Source organism: Penicillium chrysogenum, assembly GCF_028827035.1.
Source record: "Penicillium chrysogenum strain IBT 35668 chromosome Unknown utg000001l_segment0_segment0, whole genome shotgun sequence".
Taxonomy (NCBI): Eukaryota; Fungi; Ascomycota; class Eurotiomycetes; order Eurotiales; family Aspergillaceae; genus Penicillium; species Penicillium chrysogenum.
In genome coordinates, this window is record NW_026622749.1 from 9,414,924 (window position 1) to 9,439,112 (window position 24,189).

General features: G+C 46.1%; 8 protein-coding genes across 8 annotated transcripts; 3 read left to right on the plus strand and 5 right to left on the minus strand.

The window, feature by feature from the left end:
* Positions 1-1,009: 1,009 nt before the first annotated feature.
* N7489_003639 (uncharacterized protein) lies at positions 1,010-1,459 on the minus strand (the record flags this gene model as incomplete). The annotated part of the gene is made up of 2 exons (XM_056709394.1): positions 1,010-1,039; positions 1,088-1,459. 2 exons carry the CDS (start codon positions 1,457-1,459, stop codon positions 1,010-1,012), a joined length of 402 nt encoding a protein of 133 aa, XP_056573696.1.
* A 1,092-nt stretch (positions 1,460-2,551) lies between these two features.
* N7489_003640 (uncharacterized protein) lies at positions 2,552-3,088 on the plus strand (the record flags this gene model as incomplete). Its single annotated transcript, XM_056709395.1, has 1 exon — positions 2,552-3,088. The coding sequence occupies one exon, from the start codon at positions 2,552-2,554 to the stop codon at positions 3,086-3,088; it is 537 nt and encodes a 178-aa protein (XP_056573697.1).
* A 1,036-nt stretch (positions 3,089-4,124) lies between these two features.
* Positions 4,125-5,485, plus strand: N7489_003641 (uncharacterized protein; the record flags this gene model as incomplete). Its single annotated transcript, XM_056709396.1, has 4 exons — positions 4,125-4,318; positions 4,381-4,673; positions 4,722-4,795; positions 4,859-5,485. 4 exons carry the CDS (start codon positions 4,125-4,127, stop codon positions 5,483-5,485), a joined length of 1,188 nt encoding a protein of 395 aa, XP_056573698.1.
* Positions 5,486-6,448: 963 nt separating this feature from the next.
* On the minus strand, positions 6,449-6,640 carry N7489_003642 (uncharacterized protein; the record flags this gene model as incomplete). Its single annotated transcript, XM_056709397.1, has 1 exon — positions 6,449-6,640. One exon carries the CDS (start codon positions 6,638-6,640, stop codon positions 6,449-6,451), a length of 192 nt encoding a protein of 63 aa, XP_056573699.1.
* A 2,061-nt stretch (positions 6,641-8,701) lies between these two features.
* On the minus strand, positions 8,702-9,094 carry N7489_003643 (uncharacterized protein; the record flags this gene model as incomplete). Its single annotated transcript, XM_056709398.1, has 1 exon — positions 8,702-9,094. The coding sequence occupies one exon, from the start codon at positions 9,092-9,094 to the stop codon at positions 8,702-8,704; it is 393 nt and encodes a 130-aa protein (XP_056573700.1).
* Positions 9,095-11,931: 2,837 nt separating this feature from the next.
* N7489_003644 (uncharacterized protein) lies at positions 11,932-12,326 on the plus strand (the record flags this gene model as incomplete). Its single annotated transcript, XM_056709399.1, has 2 exons — positions 11,932-12,133; positions 12,199-12,326. The coding sequence occupies 2 exons, from the start codon at positions 11,932-11,934 to the stop codon at positions 12,324-12,326; spliced, it is 330 nt and encodes a 109-aa protein (XP_056573701.1).
* A 709-nt stretch (positions 12,327-13,035) lies between these two features.
* On the minus strand, positions 13,036-13,340 carry N7489_003645 (con-10 family general stress protein; the record flags this gene model as incomplete). The annotated part of the gene is made up of 2 exons (XM_056709400.1): positions 13,036-13,152; positions 13,215-13,340. The coding sequence occupies 2 exons, from the start codon at positions 13,338-13,340 to the stop codon at positions 13,036-13,038; spliced, it is 243 nt and encodes an 80-aa protein (XP_056573702.1).
* Positions 13,341-18,649: 5,309 nt separating this feature from the next.
* Positions 18,650-19,668, minus strand: N7489_003646 (C2H2-type zinc finger protein; the record flags this gene model as incomplete). Its single annotated transcript, XM_056709401.1, has 4 exons — positions 18,650-19,181; positions 19,241-19,320; positions 19,371-19,562; positions 19,615-19,668. The coding sequence occupies 4 exons, from the start codon at positions 19,666-19,668 to the stop codon at positions 18,650-18,652; spliced, it is 858 nt and encodes a 285-aa protein (XP_056573703.1).
* Between the last annotated feature and the right edge of the window lie 4,521 nt (positions 19,669-24,189).

Consider the following 24,189-nt stretch of genomic DNA (forward strand, 5'->3'; position numbering starts at 1 on the left):
CCACCACAAGGTCCACCACGGGTCCAACGCCTACACCTCTGAAATCATATAGTAGCTATAAATAAAAATTGGGTCAGCTAGACCTGCTATCTCAACGGTGACTAAAAGCCAGTTATTTTCCGTGCTTGCTATTTTGAAACATTTCCAATAAAAGGAAAGGGATCTTTCGTGTTGCGCCCATAATTCCAGGACCTTGGAACCTTGGACTTTCAAATTTTTTCTGTTGAGAATTGTCATGAATTCATGCAGTTTCAGAAATTACTCACTCTGAGCACAATGGATATTCTGTCGCAACCCTAGTATGGCGTCTCTCTCTTGGCTATCCTTGATTTTTGCGATTCTCGCAATAGCCTGTCCAGCAGAAGAGGATTTAACAGTGAGGCTGTCTCTATGGCCATCTGTCGATGTACAAAAACAAAAGCCGCCTCGGAATTGTCTGCTGATCAATGACCGGCCATATGAACCGCCATTGATTCTACTCAAGGCCATCAGGCTCATAATCCTGGTCGCATGCAACGTCAAGAGAATGCACTAAATTATCTAGAGCGGGCTTAACATATGAAAATTTCTATTACATATTACATGTCATGTCGATACCAGGCAGCGCGTTGTTAGGTCTGGCATGGTATGCGACGAGCATATGTGTTTTGATTGGCCTCATGCCCTTTTTTTCGTCCCGGTTGCTCAAGTGCACGACTACTGCAACCCGGATCGCATGCAAGATATCTACAAAGACGGTCAAGCGTATCGATAAGCGCCGGTAATACTATCTCCAACACAGATGACTCTATCAGATTAAGTAACAGCAAATCTCGAAATATGATATTCATGATGGGATAGCAGTTCCTCCTGGCTTCAAAGCTGACTCAAGACTATTTCATGGTGGTAAAAGGTAATATACACATTGATCAGAGCAATAATCTTGACAAAGCACTATTTACTCTTTTGTCCACGGATATTGTATATGCCTGTGGGAGTAGGGCATTCATCTTTCTTCATAATTCTCGGGCTATCGACGCTCAGTGGCAAGGATCGTGGTCTTTCAGGTCAGCTTTGATAATTCAGAGGGAGTAATTGTGAAACATACGATGTTTTGGGGCTTAGCCCAGCTTCTTTTTGCATCGCTCGCCAATGCATTCCACAACGCCTTAGCGGCCTCTTCCTGCTCTTTCTCTGAGGTTTTCACATTAATCTTACCGCTTGCCAACTTGGCATCGGTCCCATTCTTCTTTCGGAATTTGGCTAGCGCTTCGTTCTGGGCTTGGCTGTTGACTTGCAAATAGACGTTCTTCCAATCACCAATAACCTCACCGGCGTCGAGACGCAATGGAGCCTTTGTTTTGTTGTCGTTGGCCTGGGGAGGTGCAATGCGTTTTCCTGGGGTTTGTGTTTGGAAGAGCTTTGTATAAAGCTTTGTAGTGAAGAGCTGCTCTCCGAGTTCCTTAATTGCTTTGGACATTTTCGAAACGTAGAGAATAGGAAAACTCAAAGAGGGTCTTGGAAGAGGATGAATGAAATCTTGGAAAGACAAAGATGATAATTTTCACAATATGGAGGCCCAGCAGAGGCGTATTTATAACCAATCCCAAAAAATTTTGCATACTTGTTAACCTGGCGTGAGCTAGGTAGGGGCGCAAAGATATCCTGAGACTAGCCAAGTAATTTGAGCGCGTAACTCTGATATACAAGTGGAGGAGTGCTTGTCGCCAACTAAGCATAAGCACTAAACAATGATTTGGTTTGATCTACGTAGTAGTTATTTTTAAATGAGGGCCACTGCAGCTACTCGCTGCTAGGCTACTGGCTCTCAGTTGCGTCAGGGGACAAAGGCTGATATGGCTGGCCAGAGCCGGACCAAGCAGAGCTGCAGTTTGGGGTGAGTCGCCAACCAACGTAGCCGCCGGCCAAAATAACGATGTGAAAGTTCATGCATTAGCGCGAGGCTGAGAAGTGCACATGAGAAACACACCGAATACCCATTGAGTTGCCGTGATTGGCTGAGGTAGTGAAAGAGGCTCCAGTGCTTTGAGGTGACCACTATGCATTAGCGAATGAGCGGCTCAGGGCCTGGCCCACAATCTAGACCAGCGGCTACGTCGGTGGGAGAGCAGATCCAATTTTGGCACCTCGCGCCATCCTATCTTCTCTAACGTGGCCGAAATATGAGTTTGAGGGGTATTCCTCGCACGAGTGGGATTGGTGGACTAAGGTTGCGTAATCTTTTCACTCAAGCCAGAGATTGGACGACTGCCCCACTTTTTTAGACCTCAGCGTGTCTAGGCTGACACAGCAAAGAGCATCAGCCAATGACGAGTACGGCTTTGCATACGACACCGTCCTGAGATTGCTGAAAGCTGCACGCAGTCGCTAGTGTCCCATAAATCAGCAAGAGCACAGCCCTGCAACCCACTTTAATGGAGAAGGCTATAAAAACGCGGTCTTGCGACACCATTTCGACAGAGTTTCGACATTGCTTTGTGGTATTTAGCGCTTTTCATCGACGCGCTCTTAGCTCCTTTTCGACGAAAATTTCACTTACATGTTCTGAAGCATGGTTCTGTCTCTTACTAGTGCCATAGAGCAGCTTATCCAGGCTTCAAGAGATGTTGAGCGTCGGAACGGCGTGAAAGAAAAAGAAAGGAAAAGAATTAAGGCAGCCGCCACATTACTTAGGAATGGGTACCCACCCCAGGACTCTATCGGAGCAGGTCGACAGTCGACTTATCTCGACTTCCTCCGCAAGGTTCTACAGCTTAACGGCCCATCCATGGTCGTCCTTTGTGCTATTGGCTTGGGACTGTCGACAATTGCCATCGCAAAGGAGAGTATACGACTTGATCTTCCATATGAGATCCAAAATAACTCTGGCCTTGACAACTCTGTGCTCCGGTGGCTTGCACGTCAGTATATCAGTTTTTCTCTCTACCCAGAGGCTCCCCAGGCTTTCTTACAAGCCGATGATGGAACGGTGAACCAAGTCTCCGAGACTCACGACGCTCTCGAGCATCAGGAGCGGGGTCAAGGAAGCTACCAAATCATTCAACCAATCTTTAGTATGACATCTAAGTCTTGTGGGCCATGCTGCTAGCTAACATGGTGTAGGGCCACCTGCGGTAGTCACGTCGCCGGATTTGTTGACATTTCAACCCGGGAAGCGGCAAGACATAGAAATAGCGATGCGACTAATTGCGTATAAATATATGATGGACAACAAAACATGCTGAACCTACAAATCCACCCACAATATAATGTCTACCAGTCAAATCAATGAAATTACTATAAACACGATATATCCGTTATACTACATAATAGGATTCGCCTTTTATTATAATCAATCATCTACCATACTAGTGGTTATTGGGGGTAAGGGGACTGATAGATTTCCAAAAGTTGAACCCCCCTATTTAAGAACCTTACATAATCTGATGCGGGAGGTCTAGACATTGACCACCTTCAAAGCCCGATCACTCACATCAACACTCACATTAACACTCACCTGTCACTGAGATGATCATGAGGGCTGGGATCACGTGCATGCATATATAATATACCCGTCTACTAGCCTACATGTATCCAACACACAACACAATCAACTCCCTCAATAACATGAATACCGAAGCATCACTTATCAACAGTTTAGGCGCTGGCCACCTCCTTCACCGCCCCACCATTCAACAACACTCACATCAACACACTCTCCATCCCACCCCAACATCATTCTGTCTATCTCTGAGCGTGATCTTCTTCCACTCGGATGTTGACGGAGGTCAGCAGATTAGCATCCTTGGGATTTTATCGAGACATGCAGGTCTGCTGTTGCCCATTTTCTAAAATGCCAAGCCGCTTTGATATCCCCCGTAGAGAGCCCATTCTGGCATGCGGGTCCGTGAGGGGCCTTTGGCTTCTCCCCCTCTCTTCGTAGGTTGAGCTCGACTATAGAAACGTCACTGGAATTCGTCTCCTATCAACACAACACCGGTCCCTCTCTTCAGCCGTCCCGTCAGAGTGCTGGGCATTTGAGTTCCCAGAGCAAAATTTCCTTTCCTCCAAAGAAATAACAGAGCAAACTTGTCCCTGAATTGGACTTTGTGTATCTTACCATATGCCCGTCCAATCCTGTCATAATGAAGCTGTATCGCCTCGGTCCGCTGGTCGCTTCTTTCGTGTCCTCTATTGGAGCACAGTCGATTTTCTCCCCTGCCCGTCCCCCGGCTATACCCCTCGCTGTTAGGTCACCGTATCTGAGCACTTGGCTCAATGTAGGAAATGACGGTGGTAATGGTGGGTACTTGGCTGGTCAATGGCCTGTCTTCTGGGAGTAAGTTCGTCATCATGCTTCTTTGAGCTCTATGCGAACTTTCGTACTAAGAAAATAAACAGGGACCAGATCAATGGGTGGACAGGTATGATCCGCGTCGACGGCAGTACCTATACTTGGATGGGCCTGCCCGGATCTAAAACCGTTAATCAGAGTGCGTTTGAGTATACTTCGACTAAGAGTATCTTCACGATGAACGTGGAGAATAAGCTCGAAATGAACATTACTTTCTTGTCGCCTATTACGCCCACCGATCTCAAGCGCCAGTCCCTCGTTTTCTCTTACCTTAATGTCGAGGTCTCTTCTCTTAACGGCCAGAAGCACGATGTTCAGGTCTACTCGGATATATCTGCTGGTTAGTGCTTTGTTCCTTTTTTACGTGCAGTAACTGACGAAATGTTAGAATGGGTCTCGGGCGACCGAAACGCCATCGCAGAATGGGAGTATGGTACCACTGACGGTGTGGCATACCACAAGGTACACCGACAGACTCAGCTGGCCTTTACCGAGAAAAGCCAGCAGGGCGAATGGGGTAACTAGTACTGGGCCACCGACGACTCGAAAGATATGACCCACCAGTCTGGTGCGGATACCGATGTCCGTGGTCAGTTTGCGAGCAATGGAAGACTCAACAATGGCGACGACACCAACTTCCGGGCTATCTCATCTACCTGGCCCGTATTTGGGTTCTCATACGACCTAGGCTCGGTCGATTCTTCGCCCGTAAGCACGCTCTTCTCACTCGGCCTGACACAGGATGAAGCCATTCAGTACGAAGGTGCTTCCCAATATGCCCCAGTAGCCTCCTTGTGGAAGAGTTATTTCGCTACCGAATTGGCCGCCCTTTCATTCTTCCACAAGGATTATACCGAATCGAGCAATGTTGCGAGCTCTTTGGATAGAAGAGTGGCCCAAGATTCAATTGCCACAGCTGGTCAAGACTACCTCATTGTTACTTCGCTCTCGGTTCGGCAGGCATTCGGTGCTACGCAGCTTTGTGGCACGCAGGACAAAATGTACATGTTCCTGAAGGAAATCTCTTCCAACGGCAACATGAACACTGTGGATGTTATCTTCCCAGCTTACCCGATTTTCCTGTACACCAACCCCGAGCTCCTGAAGCTCATTCTCACTCCTCTGCTAGAGAACCCCTTGCAGAAACAATGATCTTTGCGTATTCAAGACGAGGTGTTGGACATGATTGCATCGATATTGATGATTTTGGTCGACCAAAAGATTCTGGTTATAAAACCCCAAAGGTGGAGGGCCACACGACATGTTCCACATCGCCTTTTACTAGTGCCCCGTTGCGTTGCATCCCATCCGCTATTTGCGCTCAGGTGGTGTATTTCAGCTGTTTACATAACCGAGGACCGGGAAGAGACCGGAGAAATGCATGATAAACAACCTGATCAACAGGCTGCGTTCTCTTCTATACGTACTGTTTCGTGCGCCTTGCCGTCGTTAGCTGAGGGCCAAATCTTTCTAAGGATTTCTAACAAGTCAGCAGCCGGCCAATAGGACAAGCGACCATGTGGCATCTGGAGAAGGCGTCTCAGCACGTTGACTAAGTTCAATCATTGGGGAAATGGCGCAGTTACTGTAGCAATCGTCTTATATGTTCGATGTCTTCAGCGCAGGGATTATTGCTGGTCTGTTATCTCTATGAAACATGACTCTGTGAAGAAAGTTAATGATGCACTCAATTGAGTGCCCTATCCAGGCGAATTGAGTTTTCTTGTCTAGATTAACAACCTCACTACTGAATCAATATTTGCTCTCAGCGTTTCTCGAAAAAAAGGGTTGTCCATAAATTCCCTCGGCTAGTTATGACGAGCAAAATCGAGTTGGCAATCGATTGAAGCGTTCTGATTTGGGAACCTCAGGAATTCGAAGGTCACACAGCCACGCCTGTTCGACAGGTGTATCATGGAAAGGGTGTCCAAAGGTATTTAAATTCATCCTTTCTTTGATAGCCTAAGATCTTATCCTCGGGTATTCTTTCCATCAATTGATTCCGTAGCTTCTTGCTCATGGAGTATCAAGCTCTCCATTCGGTTTCCAAGTTGTGTCCGAAATTGCTCGACCACAGAACTGTATCTCAACTATCGGACGACCAGCAGATACGCATCAAACTATGTGGCCCAGAGTGATTCCGTATGGCAAGTTGTCTTTGAAGACATATTGGCTGGTAGTCAAGTTCCTCAGGACTCGGATTTTGGGATTGACAGATTCTTCCATGGCCCTGAGAGTCGCTGCCTCCTCTCCTTCGTAAGACCATAGTTCAAACTCCTCCTCAACGACATCGTAGCGGAGAGGCATGGATGTTGCATCGCTCTCGGCGGAAATCAAGTGGAGGTTGTCTTGTTGAATCGTGGCAGGGAGATGGTCTGGATTTAAGTAATCCCCAATACAGATGAGCCGAGTGCCAGCCCACTCGTGTCCAATCACGTCTCACAGTATGTTGGCCCATGACGAAAAAAAGCAACTCTGATAACTTTCCACCAAATAACTGGGTTGTGTACTCGCGTTTGGGTGGGCAAGCCACCTGCCAGTATTGGCCCATTGTTTCTTCAAAGGAAGGGATAGGACAGAATTCCTGTACCGTGGGAGTGGGGGCTATTAACAAACTATAGCGAAGTTGAATGCTCGGGAGATGCCAATACCAGATGCAACGGGAAGACGGTACTCTTGTGGGTTCGATGACTTGTAATTATGGCCTGTCTGGCGAGGCGCTTGACCTTTATATGTTGGTCTTGTGGGATAATATGTGGGAGAATGTCACAAATAGAAGATCTGGAAGGTAGGACTGGAAGCATGGTAGATGTGGCGACCAATCCTATAATACCTGGTGCAAGGCAGCAGATCCTGGGAGCTGACAGGGTGATTCCAGGAGCTGGTAAGTTGAAAGGCTTGAAATCGTTGATCCGTCTGTTGAAGTGGATCCTTCGGCAATGTTTGTTTGATACCAGCGACGGTAGCTAGCCGTCTTCCCATATGCACAGTCGGCCGCACAGTCGGCGGCTGAAAAATCCGAAAGCGCAGAAGTTTGGTTGTTCCTTGTCAAAGATTCATTGGGGTTTAATCGCGTGGCCACGGTGGGAGGGGACCAGGATAAGACGTAAGACGTGGATAATTGTATAAACAGTTTTATTTAACGACAACTAACGTCGTGCTGAACTACCAGATATATAGACGATGTTATATAGGGAGCTTTATTCTTAGCTGGATTACTTATGTCGTCATTTCACCTACACGGCGACAGCAAATTGTAGAGACCTAGCAGTTTTCTGCACGCCATACGAAAAAGCACGTCATCATCCAGGTTCTGGGTCGAATAACCCAAGCTCATTTTACCGAACTTGTTTCAAGTGTGAGTCAAGTCCTAGGGTCTAACAGTATCCAAATATACATTGGATACACAGATCCTTCATTTAATAGTGCAATAGCTAGCTAGGCTGACGTCACGGAAACCTGGCGGTACATCGTGGTTTTAAAGACTAGCATGATCCAGTTCCTCCCACCCCTATCCCGGAAAGTGGAAGAAACCCACCAGCCGGGTATCGGACCAGGCCCGCTCTCTATCTTTAAGCCCGATTCGACAACCTTCGTCCCGTGTAAACGGTGACCGTCATACGCCCCACAAAACAATAAAGCGTAGGCCGTGCCGATTGAGACAGAAATAGTTCGGTTCCGAGAATTCACGCTTCGACTATTTAATTTATCCCAAAGGGATGTTTGAAATTTAACATTTTTCAATCAACTGCGGCATGAAGGTAAAGGAAAAGAAATTATGCAGAGTTCACAGGTAGGCTTCGGCGACCCGCAGAATCTAGCTTCTGGCCCCCTTTCGCAATATCGCGCTTCGCCAGTTGAGCCCCAGTGTCTCGGTCATTTAACCATCGATCCAATACTAACTTATAACGTATTTCACATGCGAGTTGCGCACACAAGCAAGCTGCGCAGTCCAAACACAATAGTAAATGCAATACACGCTCCACTTATATCTCGACAACCTACGCCTTATTTTTTGTTGGCTGATAGTCATTGATAAGAGTATTTAGTAGCACACATCAATTTTAGAAGTATTGAAAATTTGCGTTGTTATGGTATTGAAATATACATCACTGAACTCTTTAAATATACATATTCTTATTGACGGAGCTATTACATTCCCTTCCAATCGCCGCGTGCACAGGAAGCCCCTGTTGGTGATGAATAATCTCCTGCTATTAACCCAATGTCCGCTAGCAGCCGAGGACCGAGAACATCCGTAATATATAGTCCATTGGCCATGAAATAGAATCGAAGCGAAAAGGTCAATGTGGCCTCAGTGTGCACAACTGTGGGACTGTGGATCAGATCGATCAGCCTGGAGCGTCGTTAGGATAGATTCTGACTGAACAGAGGTGACGGCTTGCCCACCGTGATGGTTGAGCCATCGTTTCTGTGGCTTTCATCCATATGAAGTCTTTCCCTTCGTTGCTTCCTCATATTTTGTTCCGTTTCCATGAGTATGTTCAAAAGAAGCCTGCCTCTTTGGGAAGTTGATTCCACTCGAACATCGTTGAAAAGCTCAGTCGAGGCTGTCTTAACCTGACGGTCATAATCGAGGTTCTGCTCATTATTTTTGATTTTGTCGTTCGGCTCCAAGTTTGCGTTGCTCCTGTCGGTTGACGGATGATATGAAGAAGAGCGTGATATACTGACACTTGGACGAATTGTCGGTACCTTGTTGGCAGATGCCGATTGTTTGTCTGCGAGCCGACCACCCATTTCGATGAGTCCACAGGGATAGGAACTTTGGCTAGCATACGACCCGATAATCACAGCCTAACCCATCCTTTTGTGCCTGATCACAGTCGGTAAAATTCGGCACGGGAAGCCAGGTATCTGAAATGACTGGAGCATATGTGAAAGGGTCGATACTCGTCGTGGAAGGTTTGTTGCTCTGTCGCGCGCGATTATTTTCCTATCTTTTAGACTTTGAGGTACAAGTTAGGGATGGAAGGGTTGGTTTGTTGGATTACGTGATCAATACAAAGCTGGGTTGCATCATATTATTGAGTAGTGGCCGGTAAGTCGCTACGGTGACGACATGGACGGAGCCCTGCTATAGATTCGGTCGAGAGCAGGTTGCGTTTGGTAGAATGTCTGCCTTTCCCTCCCTACCCAACCTTTTCGTCCAGCGTCGACCCGTACCAAAGCAACCGCTATCATTGGTGGGAAGGGGTAGCTGGCAGCCCGTCACCGCACGATACCGCTTGCGGTAAAACAAAGCCGGATATTGTTGCTCGAAGCAGGTCTAATATGATGCCGATCACTACTACTCCACAAGACCTTTAAGATGATCTGAAGATGCTGTATTGGATTAAATAATCCACGTCGCCCTACGATTTTCCATACGACATCGTACACAAGACAGTTGGGTGATAGAGTCTAACGGTGTATTGCAATGTACATGAATTACGTTTACTTGATTTGAATGTCTTCTGTATCGCATCACACTCAACCGTGCTGGAAAAAGAGCAACTTGTGTGTATTGGCTCGGAAAAAATGCAAGTTCACGTCATGGCTAGCCTGCTTTACGAGGCTCGGTTCCAGCGCTGATCATCCCCGCAGGCTCCTCACACCGGTCTTTGTTTCCGTGAAGGAATGGTTTGGCAGTGCAATACACATCCAATCTGGTCACGAGAATGGGCAAGCGATCAACGCGAACATGTCGCCAGGGTTTCAATCTTCAGGATCTGATCAGTTTACTCCTCGACTAAGCACTACATCGTGCAAGATTTGCCGAGAGAGCAATGCACAATGCGATAGGCTTATCCCTAACTGTTCTTGTTGCCTGCATGAGCAGGTTCTTTGTTTCTATATTGAGCCTAGACATAGCAACAACCCTGTGGTCGATGAAATTAAATAATTGTTGGCTCACAGAAACGTTCTCTCACTGGCAACCTCAAGTTATTGGCGGATATCTCCTTAGAACCTTACTGTGACTAGTGGCGGTCCATGATCCCCACCAGGAGTAGTTCACCCGCTGCAACAAACTTGTGCGTAATAGGTCTAAGCGTCTTATGTCGTCATTTCCCAACAAGCTAGTGCTCAGTTACTTAGGGCCACGGTATCTCAGACGTTATGGTAAACGAACAGAGTTGGAATACAACTATTCACCCCCAGCATCAAAATCATATTGGTAAACAAGAACACTTCCAAGTAAGAGAAGTGGGTGCTAAAGATGATTTGCTTTAACTCTTCATCTAGTATATCTGGTTAAGAGCGAACTTTGAATTGGTCACTTTACTCAGTATATACTCCATGCGTGTTAAGTAGAAAATGAGACATCGATGTTGATCAGCACCGGTTTCGAGTGAGCGTTGATCTAGATTTGTTGGGGCGGTGTCCTGAGATAGTATAACTGTGGCTATGATTTAATAAAGAGCTAGCCTTAGAATGGTCCAAATATCCGTATAAAAGCTGAGGATTAGAATCGTCGGCAGTGAACTTAAGCTTGCAAAACGTATGATATTGACTAGGATATTAGAAGAAGAGTAAGTGCGTGAACACTTAAAAGCAATATAACTAGGATCGCAATAAATGGCTGACTTTGTCGTGGAACAGCCTGCAGTTGGTTTCAATTTGACGTATGCCGGTTCTTCACTATACAACGACCGCTATCCGCATCTCGTCCTCGTTCCCTGAGAAAGATTCACAGTAAGAATTACCTTGGGTCGACCGTCTCCAATTCGTCTAGTTTTTCCAGGTTCATAGTCTTCAAGGCCTCTGTCAATGGGAAGCGAGCGTATGACCCAACTTCGTTCGTCGTTCCTGTGCTTGCGATGGAGCGCTCCTAATGGCATAATCCCGAGGCAGGGTGTGGAGTCCGGAATGATGTTCTGCGCTGTGTGTAGGAGGCCGAGGTGCGTTGGAAGGACGTGTTCTTCCACTCCTAGCGTCATGGTGGCTACCGTCTGAAAATCCGACTGGCTACGCATTAACGCGTCCTGCTGGGGAGTAGGAAAGGAAAATGGTATGTGACGACCTGCTAATGATTGTCACACATTTAAGCCTACCAGTTAGCGGTCATAAGTAGACCTTTTTCAACCTAGTCCCTCATTATTAGTTCGTTTAAGGGGGCCCCACACCTAGATCAACATGTCAGTAGAAGATAAGCAACGAGATACGAGGGCAAGAGGCTTTAAGAACTACACACCGCGCGTTTAAAATCTTGTAGGCATATCTAAGGCCTAAGGCCTAAGGCTATCTTTTATAGCACGCTGAGCAACCCCGATGTTTTAGAAGATGCAAAAAGGAATGTGGTAACCATACCTCTAAGAACATTAAAATAGTACAATTTTGTTGCAACCGCCAAGACCTTGGAGTCGATGGTGACTTCGAATGGCATCCTCCTTAGTGAGGCAAAATATTGAAGAACTGATCATAACGACGTATGATTCCCGCAGGCTTCGAGGTACGTATCTATGCGTCAGCACAGTTGTGCAAGCTTTGACTATAATCACTGGACTGAACAACCGGTATAATAAATACTGGACGCTTCTTCCTTCGTTCGGGGATATTGTAAAGAAACATTGAACACATTTCACCCAGATAACAGGATGTCCAACCGCGCCGAAAGAATTGCAGAAGATGACCAAGAGAGAAAGAACGATTCTTCGCCCGTAACCGGGAACTTCACGGATACCTCTTATGCCAAAGAGACCAAGTCAAGCTTGAGAGATCAAATCCCTGTTCAAAGAGACAGCCAGCGACTTGAAGATCCAATGCAACCTCCTTATTCCAATTCTGATCAGCAGCTTGGTATGTCCATTCTTCTTAGCGTTGCCAGTTCTACAGTAACTAGGCAGACCACTAACACGGTCTAGAGGAGGACGAAAACGAGGCGATAGATAAGTCAAATATTCTAAAGGGAGACCGTCTCCGTGATGCAAAGCCTGGGACCTCGGACAAGTACAATGAGGGGCCAGACGAAAATAATCTCTCCCAAGCTTAACAGATTTGTAATTATTGTGTATTAGGTTTGCCTTCTAATTTGTACGGGATATTGACCCGAATTGCCTTGCTCATCCGTATCACGAAAACAGCCTGGCATCTTACAATCGCGGTAGTGAAAGTTGCGATGGTGTGTCCTACTGTATTCTATAGATATTTATGGTCTTTGGATACGTAAAACAATATTTAGGTCAGCTTACATGGAGTTAAAGTTTGATTTTGTTCCCTTATGATATAATCATGATGCCATAAGCGTATCGCCGCCTAGTAATGAGGCGTAGATATTCCACTATGGGGCCCTATGTATATACGTCAATGGGCATATTCTATTTTCCCAAGCTTGAGTTGGGTCGTTTGCTGAAAACTAAAGATTGTACTAGGGGACCGAAACGGAACTAGAGGCCATTGATTATAGCATCTTCCTTAGAAGACCTTTGCTTTTGGGTAAAACATTCTAAATATGGTAGGTTTTTGTCATATAAAGATCGGGCTATGCGTAGGCTTCTATAAAACGTAGTGGACGAAAGCCAATTTTACCATTCAAGCGGAGGTTATTATTAAATAGGGATCTCGAAGTTGTGAACGAATGTATTACATGATTAAAATGACACCTTCAGATTCCTTCGCTCGCCGTCCTTTCCCATCAAAAATGGCTAGCAGTTTGCCAGTTGCGGTGACGAATATCACCATACCATGGCGATATAGGCACCCTACTCTTCCGGCTTCCCGGATGATTGACCTCCTTTCCGACCTGCTTCTTTAGCTCTCGGGTCTCCGGGCTCGAAACTTCCACTTGAAGCATGCCCGCCTTTCGAGGCAATGTCCTTCTATTATAAAGATTAGCTTTTTTGAGTCCACTATATTATCACAAAACGATGCTGTCACTAACCTGCTTGTCAGAATCCATAGAAGCAAATCCGCTCTGGTGGCTAGACTGCCCGCCCTTTCGAGCAATATTCTCGACTTCTTCGTGAGGTCGGTTGGAGAAATTACCAGGGTTGGGGTTGTCGGACATTGTGAGACGTAGTGAGACGTAGTGATATGTAGTGATATGTAGTGATATGTAGTGATATGTAGTGATATGTAGTGATATGTAGTGATATGTAGTGATATGTAGTGATATGTAGTGATATGTAGTGATATGTAGTGATATGTAATGATGATAATTGGTGGTCAGAAGGAGCCATTCTGGGGTAGATACACTGCGTATTATAAATGCAACGCCAAGCAGGGCCTGTTTCATGAACAAGGTTTTGAAGTCACCGTGACGTTTGAATCTGGGACCAGTATTGAAAAGCTCACGACTTCATGAATGTCAATCTCAGACCAACGTCAGGAGAGTATGACCAGCTATGGTAAGTGGATCAATGCCAAGTTGCTGACTTCGTGCCTGGTTCAAGAGCAGGCCGGAACTTTGTGTGTGGGATATTACGTCACTATGAACTGAGTTACATACAGATTGTTCGGAGCTTATCATAGTGCAAGCGGTGGAAGAAAATTGAGCCAGGAAATATCATGGAACAAAGTAAATAGGATAGTCGAACGGCTCGTCCGGCCATTTCTCCACAATTAAGGGAACAGGGTGTGTGAGCGGAAATGGCACTTTGACCGATGTTGATATGTTCGTGTGGTCGTTGTGGAACAAACCGTGCAAACTTTGCTGCAGCTATCCGAAACCGGTATTAAAATATGTAAATTGAAACTCAAATCTCTTACCTATGTAAACCCCCTGCGCTAACTGTCCCAGTATATAATGGTGGTATTTTTTTCCGAACAAAATGATATAATTGCTCGGGCCCTAGAAAACTACTTTGCTGGCAAAAAGCCAATATTGTTTCTGGAGCACATCGATATTGACTTCTAACAAGACTGGGGGTGACGCAAACTACCCGAAGGACGGGAGATATGGAATCACTTCGGGACTTTTCTTATCCATCAGGTCAAAGCCGGAGCCTTCTAACAGGTAGGTAAGGTGTGGTATACGGATAGCTACTAGCTTCCGTGTCAATGCATGATGTCCTAATACTATCTTATCTGAAAGGGGCCTTATGTAAGAAAGACGTAGGAATGTAGTATATTAGGATTAGTCATCTCAGCTACGAATCGAGAGGGCGACGTCTCAACCCAAGGAACAGCCAACCCGATGAGATAGCCCGCGAAGAATCACCGTCTGGTACAATCCCACCTGGCCCCATCCCTCACCTTAAGGGTGGTAAACGTATCCGAGCCAGCGGGAATAAACCGATTGGACATAAACGACGTTGCATCGAGATCGTGACAGAACTGTTTGTCTCCTGAGAATGGTAGGTACATTTGCTTCCTAAGTACGCATGTTTCCGTCGAACCTTAAAGTGACCTCGTGTATCCTTTATCCACTGATACCGTCCACTAATATCGCGATTAGCGGCGTAAGCAACTATTGCAGGGGCATCGACGGATCCTCTATATCATCTACACTGTCTGTTCTTCGAGCATCAACCATGTACCTGCCAAACTCGACGCGCTGTGGACGATATTTGGTATGCCGCTGCTCGAACGTATTCACTTTGAGCATGAGTTTATGTCTTTAACAACCCCACGAGGAGCCGCCGTCCGGCTGTGGAACCTTTGTGGGGTATCTCTACGTCCTCTAAAAAATCCCTAACGCTAATTAGGGCTCATTTCAATTTCACAGGAGGACCTTTACTGTCGAGGTTTGCCGAGGCTTTTTGCTTTCTATCTATATATCGTGCTTACCACAGTTTGTACATTTCGGACGACCTTGCTAGATTTGCCAATACGAAATCCGGCCTGGGCCTTACACTTCGGTAGTTAGGTGTACAGCTTCTGACCGACGCGGTAAATAGTTCAACACAACGGCTGGTTAACTAAACATATGTAATGGAGAAGAAAAAGAAGACATAGGATTCGATACCGATCATCTTCGCCTGATTCGACTACACTATACCTAACTTCAAACGTAACTAAAGGAGCAGGAAAGCTCAAAAATAGACGCCTCTTTTGACACCGAGTAAGAGTAATGAGATAGAGAAAACACAACGAACCAAAGTTCAGCTGCGCATGAAGTTTCGGGAGGAGCATGTCGAGGAAGAAAGGTCTCCAAGACAACCTCACTGGTCGAGATATCGTATCTGCTAAAATCGTAGATTTTGTTCTTGTGCAATCTTATCTTAACCCTTCGTTGTAGTGCAAGCGCGACCCGAATAAATGGATCTCCATCACACCGATTCAATTCGGTGCTACAGAGGCACTTCCTCATCATGAAGCGGAGCCAATCTCCTATTGGGCCTTCAAGCGTATGTTTCCTGGACATTTTCATCATAGCCACATACACTTGGGCAACTGAAAAGTCAAGGTCTCTAGTGTTGTACAAAGCTTGACATTCGGAAAGTAGGGCGGGCGAATTCGGCGAGATGATATATTTATTTTCCTCGAGTTCCTTCACGATAACGACGGCATCTGAGAAAGCGTTAATTCAAGCCCATAATCAAACTATTGTTTGTATCGCTCACCTTCCGGAAATCCTGCCGCAATGTACACGCCCGGCACCGAAAATACCCTTATTTTTTCAGCGCTAAGCAGAATTGTCTCTTGGCGGTGGCAGTCCACCAACGGCCCCGGTAAAGTCAGCGGCGTGATAGACTCTTCATCATACGAGTTTGAGGAATCCATGGTTTAGATATCGACGGGCTTTGGCAGTAATGTTCAGTTGTGGCTTATTTGGCGCGGGTGCTCGAATGAAGATGGGCAACCAAAGTCTATTTACAAGTCAGTGCAAAATTCGAAAACAGTTTACCCGTTCGATACACACTTTGTTTCTCGGCCAGAATCCGAAACAAAGTCCCGTCTCTATTAGGACAAGCATTAAGTTATTAACCACTTATAGACCTACCACACCTACGGCCAAGGCAAATCAGCCTAAGTTATTATTGGTTACAAGCCAGTAACATAGTCTTGGGGTAAACCGTTTTCGCATTCGATAGTCCTGTATACACTTAGGGCTTCCCCGCTGCCGGCAGCAGCTGCAGGTAAGTAAATTGGTAGGCTTCCGCTGTTCATCGCGTTTAGTCCGTGATGCACAATGATCCGTTGATAGAAGTTGCTCTGGTATACTCTATGCAAGAAATTACGCTGTGCAGCAAGGTCAAGATCAACTGTCCTGATAAAACTCCCCTCGTACAGCCTTTCTTTTCCCCAATACTAGTCTAGTATCTAAGACATAGGATGCGTCTTAACTAACTAGTGGACAAAGTAGTTAGGCACTTTTGCTATCACGTCCCGAGTAACCATATTCCGTCCGGAGGTAAACCCTGATTCGGTATTAGCGGCTCCGCAGGATGGGGGTCGCCGGGGGTGGGGGCGGAGGGTGGGGGGCTACGGTGGTTATTCTAGTGCCATTACCGAGACATCGGAGGCAGGGAGAGGTGGCTCGAGAAACCGATCGCCTCAACTTTGTTGTTTGCGAACTAAGCCTCTGTGCCCATATTGCGCGCTTTCCGACCAATCTAACAACAAACCAGTCATTTGGTTATTCTATTTGGACGTGTCAGACATGTTACCCCGTTTCGGCCTACTTATAGTAGGATTAATTCCCGGACCCAGGACCCTGGGAATATAATTTCAAGCCACGCCAGGACATACCTAAAGTCCATCCAATGCATTTGTCCGCACGTGCTTCTGACCAATCCGGATAATGACAACGAGTGACATGTAAATCCGAACATCAACACCGTTCAGGGTTTAGTGTAATATTAATGGACTACGGTTGTTGTGTCCTGGCCTATAAAAAAGATGAAAAATCGAAGCGAGTTATATCAAAAGTCCTGGAATAGCAGTTGTCGATCTTTAACCAGACTCCACATCCTAATTATATTGCGTGTCCGAACAAGATTGTTGACTGGGTTTCCTCGCCGTGTTCAATCCATTAATCTGCCACTATGTAGTTCAATAATGGATGCCCTGTACTGAAGCTAATGTCCTGTCACCCTTGTACGCAATACTCAGGCATTAGGGTTAGAGGGTTAGACCTGTATTTTATGATACTGGGGCATGACGCACAGAACTCCACAATAATACAACCAATATACATATGCTACAAGATGAGCAAGATCACACAACCTTGGGAGCCCACTGAAGTCTATGTAACGGTTGCAGCAAGTGATGCCTCAGAAACAGTCTCCAGAAATCATAATAACCCCGGGTCAGTCTCCGGGTTCCCCTATCGAGGATATCGGGATTTGCCCCCGTTCTTTCCTTTCCAATTAAAATCATGTTTTTCGGTGGGGCTGAACCTTGATTTGCAAACGGCGCTACCTTTTCGAGATGGCAACATGTTCGTAGAGTAAAGGGAGCACTCGAAATTTTAATTTGCGGATCGTGGGACCGTAGAAGTAGCCACCAATAACTGGCTGAACGGCACCACCCCCCCCCGCCTTCTCCCAAGATCGCGGGCAATTCGCACGGGCAAGCGGCCATATATCTACCGGGCATCGAAAGCAGGGAAGTGATACGGTACGGCTGTGTAAAGACGCACTCTCTGAATGCTTCGGAACATATACAGCTTTTGCTGCAAATCTACCCCCATGAATTGCCCCACGAGGCTCGGACCAGTTTCAGCAAGTTGTCCAAGCGCTTTTTCCCCCTTCTTTCTTTTCTTTCCTAAGCGTCAAAGGGGGCGACTACAGATAGATGCTCCTTGGCTTCGAGCCTTTACATGGTTCTCTAGAGTGTCAACTATTGTGGCGTGCTTTCCAGTCGCTCGGGGAATGCCAGCTCCTGAATTGAACTTCCCCCGCTGGCGCTATCAGCTGGAGTCCACCTACAGCAGGAATCATTGCAAGCCTTGCCCTTCTTGTTAGATGTTATGTAATTGGAACTCTAACCTACCTACGTAGCCATGGCTGGAATTCGACCATTCCAGTCGCCCTGAATCTCTAAAAGACCTATCGGAGCGATAGAGGACATTTTCGCAAGAATTGGAAATGGCGTGATGTGCTCTCGTTGTTCATATTTTCGCATAGAGCTGGTCAGTACACCATTAAAATGTGCGGAGGTGAGCCATGACATGGGCCATGCTGGTCATGCTATAGGTACTGGTGCTCTGGAGAGTAACATGGAATATGGTAAGGAGTTATCCATAAGGGGCATGCCCGACGAGCTAGGATAGAGCAGAGGAAAAGAGTGGATATAAAATCCAAGAAAACACGCGAAGGTACGATTTTGATCCCGGGCAGGAAATCGGACGGAGTGAAGTAGGGAGTTGTGACGCTGTGTGAAATCTCTTAGCCCACTCGCAGAAGGTCCAAGTTATTCCCTTTGATTGATTCAAGGCGGAGAGTCTGAGAATTTGTACGCATAATCTTGATGGTATGAAACCACAATAGGCTGATCAAGGGCTATCCGCTGGGCTTGGAATGTCGCTTGGCCATATGCCGCTGGAATATAGTCCACGTATGATACCTGGCCGTAATGTTGCTGCATCATTTGCATGCATTGTTGTCGCTGTTGCTGTTGATGTTCGTGTTGCTGTTGTGGCTGGCTGAGGGGATAGGGATGGGGATGGTGTCGTGAGTGTTGCGCGTGTGACGTGTGTACGGGAGAGGCCACCGGCACCGGTACATTCTGAGGCAAGGTCGCAGGCGTTGTTTCGTGGACTGGTACGGAGCGCATCTGGACACTTTGTGGCGAGTAAAACTCATGGCTTGGTGGCGCCGATTGTGGATATGATGGTTGCTGGGCAAGCATGTACTGCCCATTTGGTATCGGCACCGATGTCGCGTCTTCTGACGACCGGGTCAGACTTTCCGGAGGGTGAGAGAGGTGTTGGTGTTTTGTGAGGGTGGTCTTGCGGCAGAAGCTACAGTTTTCAACAGACAATGAGAAGATTTCCCGACCTTCCAGTTCCTCGTTGCTTACCTTCGTCCACATGTGGGCTCACGGCATGTATAAGGCCGATTGCCAGTGTGGATTCGACGGTGGCGGGCCAGACTCGACGACTGAAAAGAGATTAGGAATTGTGCCGATTTCAAATTTAAAGGTTATTCACATCTGAAAATGCCTTCTGACATTCTTCGTGGCCACAGGCATGGGGTTTTTCACCAGAGTGGGTCCTCAAATGTATGGTCAAGGCACTTCGTTGAATAAAGCTCTTGTTACAGTCTGTGATCGTGCAATGATAAGGCCGCTCATTGGTGTGTATGCGATAATGGCGGCAGAGATCCGACTTGCGTTTGAAAGACTACCTAGTTAGGGAGCCGCGATTGAAACTAAAAAGCGAAAAGCCCACTTACCTTCCCACATCGATCCCACGAGCAGTTAAAATCGTGCCTACTGCTAGGAGTCATTATTCTGGCCAAATAGCTATGTGGGCTGGGTCTCCAGGACTCTTCGAACTAGATCGAGATAACGAACGATGAAAGAGGGCGGAAGGGACGTAAGCGTATAGGCAATAATAAGTGTAAGAAGATGTGGAAGGTAAAGCAGAAAAGGGGGACCCTCTAATAAATCCCGAGGAACGGAAAAATAGCGGCGCACATGGTATCGTAGTGAGTATTTGTTTTTAGTTAACAACTCAGAGCCACCAAAGAGAAATTATGACAGCTAAAGGGAAAATGAAACCGTCACATTACGAATTACGCCGTATACTAACTTCTAATCCAATCATAGCCAATTGTATCATATCGTATCAAGTTATACCCTACCGCATTCGACGCAAACTGACCAGGCATACAGTCATGGTTCATTAATGAGTATAGTTTGGAAATCAGAACTAGGGCTCACTTTTCTAAGGTCCTGTCGTGCTGTTTGCGTGATTCGCTATCAAAAGTTGATGACTATCATCTAGGCCCACGCCCTGCCCCGGATGTCGTCTTCATTACAGGCAGTGTAAATTATAACGCCTAGTCTAACCTAGTACAGCGGCGTTCCATTAGTATTTGCACCCCTCTACTTCTAACGGTGACCGCTCCATCTATACAGCCTACTTACTCCAACTAGTATCTTCGCCTCCCGACAGCGGACTCCTCTTAATTGGCATGATCAGTTGGCAATTTTGAATACGGGATTCTACCTCCGTAGATTAAGTGGGTCTCACGCCTTCCGTGACTCGGGGTAATTGTCCTTCTCAGCTTAAGTTCTGGGCGGCACTGAATTAGATATTTGAAGAATTCCACTAGCCAGGGATGATGTCGCGGGAAGAGAATGAGCACGCAGTGATATACAGCATATGACATGCGCATATGGATAAGATCAAATTGGAGCTGTCAACTAATGAATGCTGGTCAAATCCATGTGGTGCGTGAAGAGATATACACGGCAACTAGGTCGGTTAGCCGCATTTCCCTATGCATGATCAATGCACGGACTGTCGAGGAACTTTTGGGGAACGGAACCCTGATGACGCTAACAAAGGTACTGATCTGTAGATGGAAGGTATATAGTGCTGATAGGACTAACAATTAGCTTCTTAATACTTGGTTGAGTAAGATATTAGCGTATACAAAAAACAAAACCTAGTTCTAGATTATACCATCACTAATACCTACTATACCCATGGATTAATCTGCAGGCCATTTCCCTGTTATTATCTTGCCGCTCTCTCGGTAGGTTGCCGTGAGCCATTTCGGATCTTCATGTAATAAAATTGTAGCTAAACACCACGATGCTCAAGTAGGTTCCAAATAAAGAATTAGAGGTGCTGCACAGAAATTCCCTAAACAGTTGCCTCGTGGAAACTTTCATGGCTAACGAAGCAAAAAGAACCTGTCTCGCTGCAAATTCTTGGTAGTATAATAGAGCAAGCCGACGTCTGACCAGCAACATTTGGCAATAGAGTAAAGGAAGTCGCATATGGGACCTGGCGGTTTATCTCGGTGGGTTCCAATGTTAATTCAATTTCCCCAAACCAGGTCATGCAATCCTTTACGTTGCGGAATACTTTGCAGTAGGATATCGAGAATGGAGATCGGCGATGAAGGTTCGTGTCGCATACTAGCATGAAACTTTTAGCAGCCTTCTTTGCCACCATAATCGAGTTGTGGCAAAATAACGGAAATGTAATCGCGCATGCTCCGAAAGAAAACCAGAAAACTGATGTGGTTTCTGAACTAGCGCTATCGGGATTTGGAACCAAACCCCGTACCATGATGCAGATCATGGTTGTAATAATTGGACTGCCTATCTATCTGCACGGTGTCTAACTGATAAGACTGGACTTAGGCTATAGAGGCTGGTCGGATCGACATGGCCGTGCATAGCACAAAGATTAACATATTTCATTACCAACCATCACATTAGATGGTAAGGCTGATTTGGGATGGCCTCGCCGAAATCACTTATTCTAGGGCTATGGTCTTCATTATGGGACACGCTTTTAACGGCCCCACTTCCCGGCAAACCCAGTTCTACTCCCCCTCATCCTATCGTATCACGGACGTGTGACGCGGCCGGTTCATGGCGTTGTGCCGTTTGCAAGTCAGCTCAACAAAAACGTAGATCGACAATGGGGTTGCCTTGTGAGAACTAGCGGATGGTTTTCCTTGCAGGACCACAGCCACAGACCGCTTGCTATTTAGTGGTAAGCGTACGAGCCACGTTCTCGATCTCACCGTGGCTCACCTCAGCTGGTGGCTGCCCCTGTGGCTCAATCTTATCCTTGATACTTCCCAATCTATCGCCTTGGCCCCTTCCAAAAGCCCAACTAATCCGCCCTTGATCTTCAAACATTATTGATTCTTTGCGCCCTTGATGGCTCGATATTCCCCGCCAGCGCTGGAGTGCCGAACTATAAGGCTTTCGCCTCATCCGGATCACAGGCTATCCTATCAACTCCAGCCTAGGTCTTCGAGATTGTCTTCAGACTTCAACTTCCTATAATTTCTAGCTTCACACATGTCAACTGTCAAATATATCACTGAGAATGCTGGTTTCCGAAAGAGAGTGCTGGCAAAGCTCTCAAAGTATGCACATGCGCGACCCATATTTTCGCGACCCCGCTCAGCGTAAGTGAACCCTCTCCTGTCCCGGTATTGCCTGCCGCACAGATTTTACAATGACAACTACTCGGAGGCTTTCTCCCTTGGTTCAAAATCTGTCGAAAGATTACAAGGTTGCTCAGTCATACATAGATTTCTTTCATTATACAACTACCCTCAAGCACGAGGTCATTTCCTACAACATAGAGAACCCTTTGCCTTTCTTAAAAAGGAGGGGCCAGTGAGTTTTCCATTCTATCTCCTCATTGACTCTTCTAATCTCTTCACGTTATTACCAGAATACCCGTCGCGTATCCTACCGCAACTGGCTCCTTAGCCGTATGCCGATTCCCCAAGGGATTGAGGCAGATGGAAGCCCAGAAAGGTTTGCAGCCATGTCATTGTCCCATCACAAATTGATTGGTACGGAAGACCGTGCCCACCTCTGGTACACGGCGCAGTCAGGGCTTTTCGGTCGAGTGTGACACGTATTTCTAGGGATGGCGTTAGCGTGCCCTACCATAACGATATTGCTACTATTATCGGACGGTTCCCTACTTCCATGATTCCTACCGAAGCACGTTGATAATTCTGGGGGAATGGGATACGGCGGGAACTAGTCATTTGTGCTATGCCGTTCTGATGGTCCTTGGAACATGCACTATTACGATCTGATACCATATTGCATATCGATCATATGTCTTTGATTATTTTGCTTTCTTTGCCGGTCGGGGTTTGCATTTTTTTTCTACACTGATCATGGTTTGATTAGCTTCTCTGGAGCTCGCTAGATCTTGCTTCTCTTTCTTCCGATCTTTAGTATTTTAAATTGAGTACTCTCTTACTCTGCATCTTTGCTCTACTTATAGACCTGACTTGTAATATAACACTCTGATATGAATAGAAAAAGTCGGGGATAAAGGGAGATATATATATTCGTATATAGTGTATCTGCTAAGTTATTAGATTAGTGCTTATACGGAAAGCGGTTCGATCTTACCAAAATTGCACCACTAGATAGCCATGTCTTCTATATACTCCTCATATAAATTTTAACTTACTACAAGTAATATTATAAGTGATATTTATTAAATTGCTAACCCCAATATTGAAGTTGGAGTTGCGAAGCTACGGTCGCAGGCCAAGTCCTAAGCCATCACCAAAATAATTCCCAGATTTCAATCGCGCACACCTCTGTCAACATGACATATATTAGCTCGAAATTGAAACCGTATAAAATTCACTACTAGGAATAGAACTCGTGAAAAATCTTAGTATCATCCTAGGCCTGTAGCAAAAACCAGTGGGCGTCTGAAAGTTAACTCATGTGGGCGTTGACCCACTTTTTTTTCTCCCATAGTTAACTTCAAAGCCCTAATTCAAGTTACGGTAACTTGTCCCACCCCCATGGGATAGAGAGTGAAGGAATTATTGTATTGACCGAACAGGTGGGAGCAAAAGACATGATTACTCGGGGTGACTAATTGAGCATAGCTATATTAGTATATCCAAGAATGCGCAATCAATACAATATGTGCAATGGTCTGTAATCGGATTGGGGTTGGGCTTGCAATATATGCATCAAGTTCATATTGTCTCCTCTTGTTTATTGTAGACACATACTATCATGGGGATATGGGTGCTTTGACGCCGAACAACAGACCGAAGAAGTAGAGCTAATTGACAAACACACAAGCCGCACGATAATGAGTGGCGACCGCGCGCATAATTCTCAAGATGCTTTTGTACGCGTTAGTTTCATTCCCTGTGCCGTGATACGAATATTGTCGTCTATGTTCCTGATGTTTACTTACTGACATGGAAGATATGCGAATCGGCACGTGCCTCGACGGTCATTCCGGCAGCTGTGAAGACCCCCAGCAAAACTCGGAG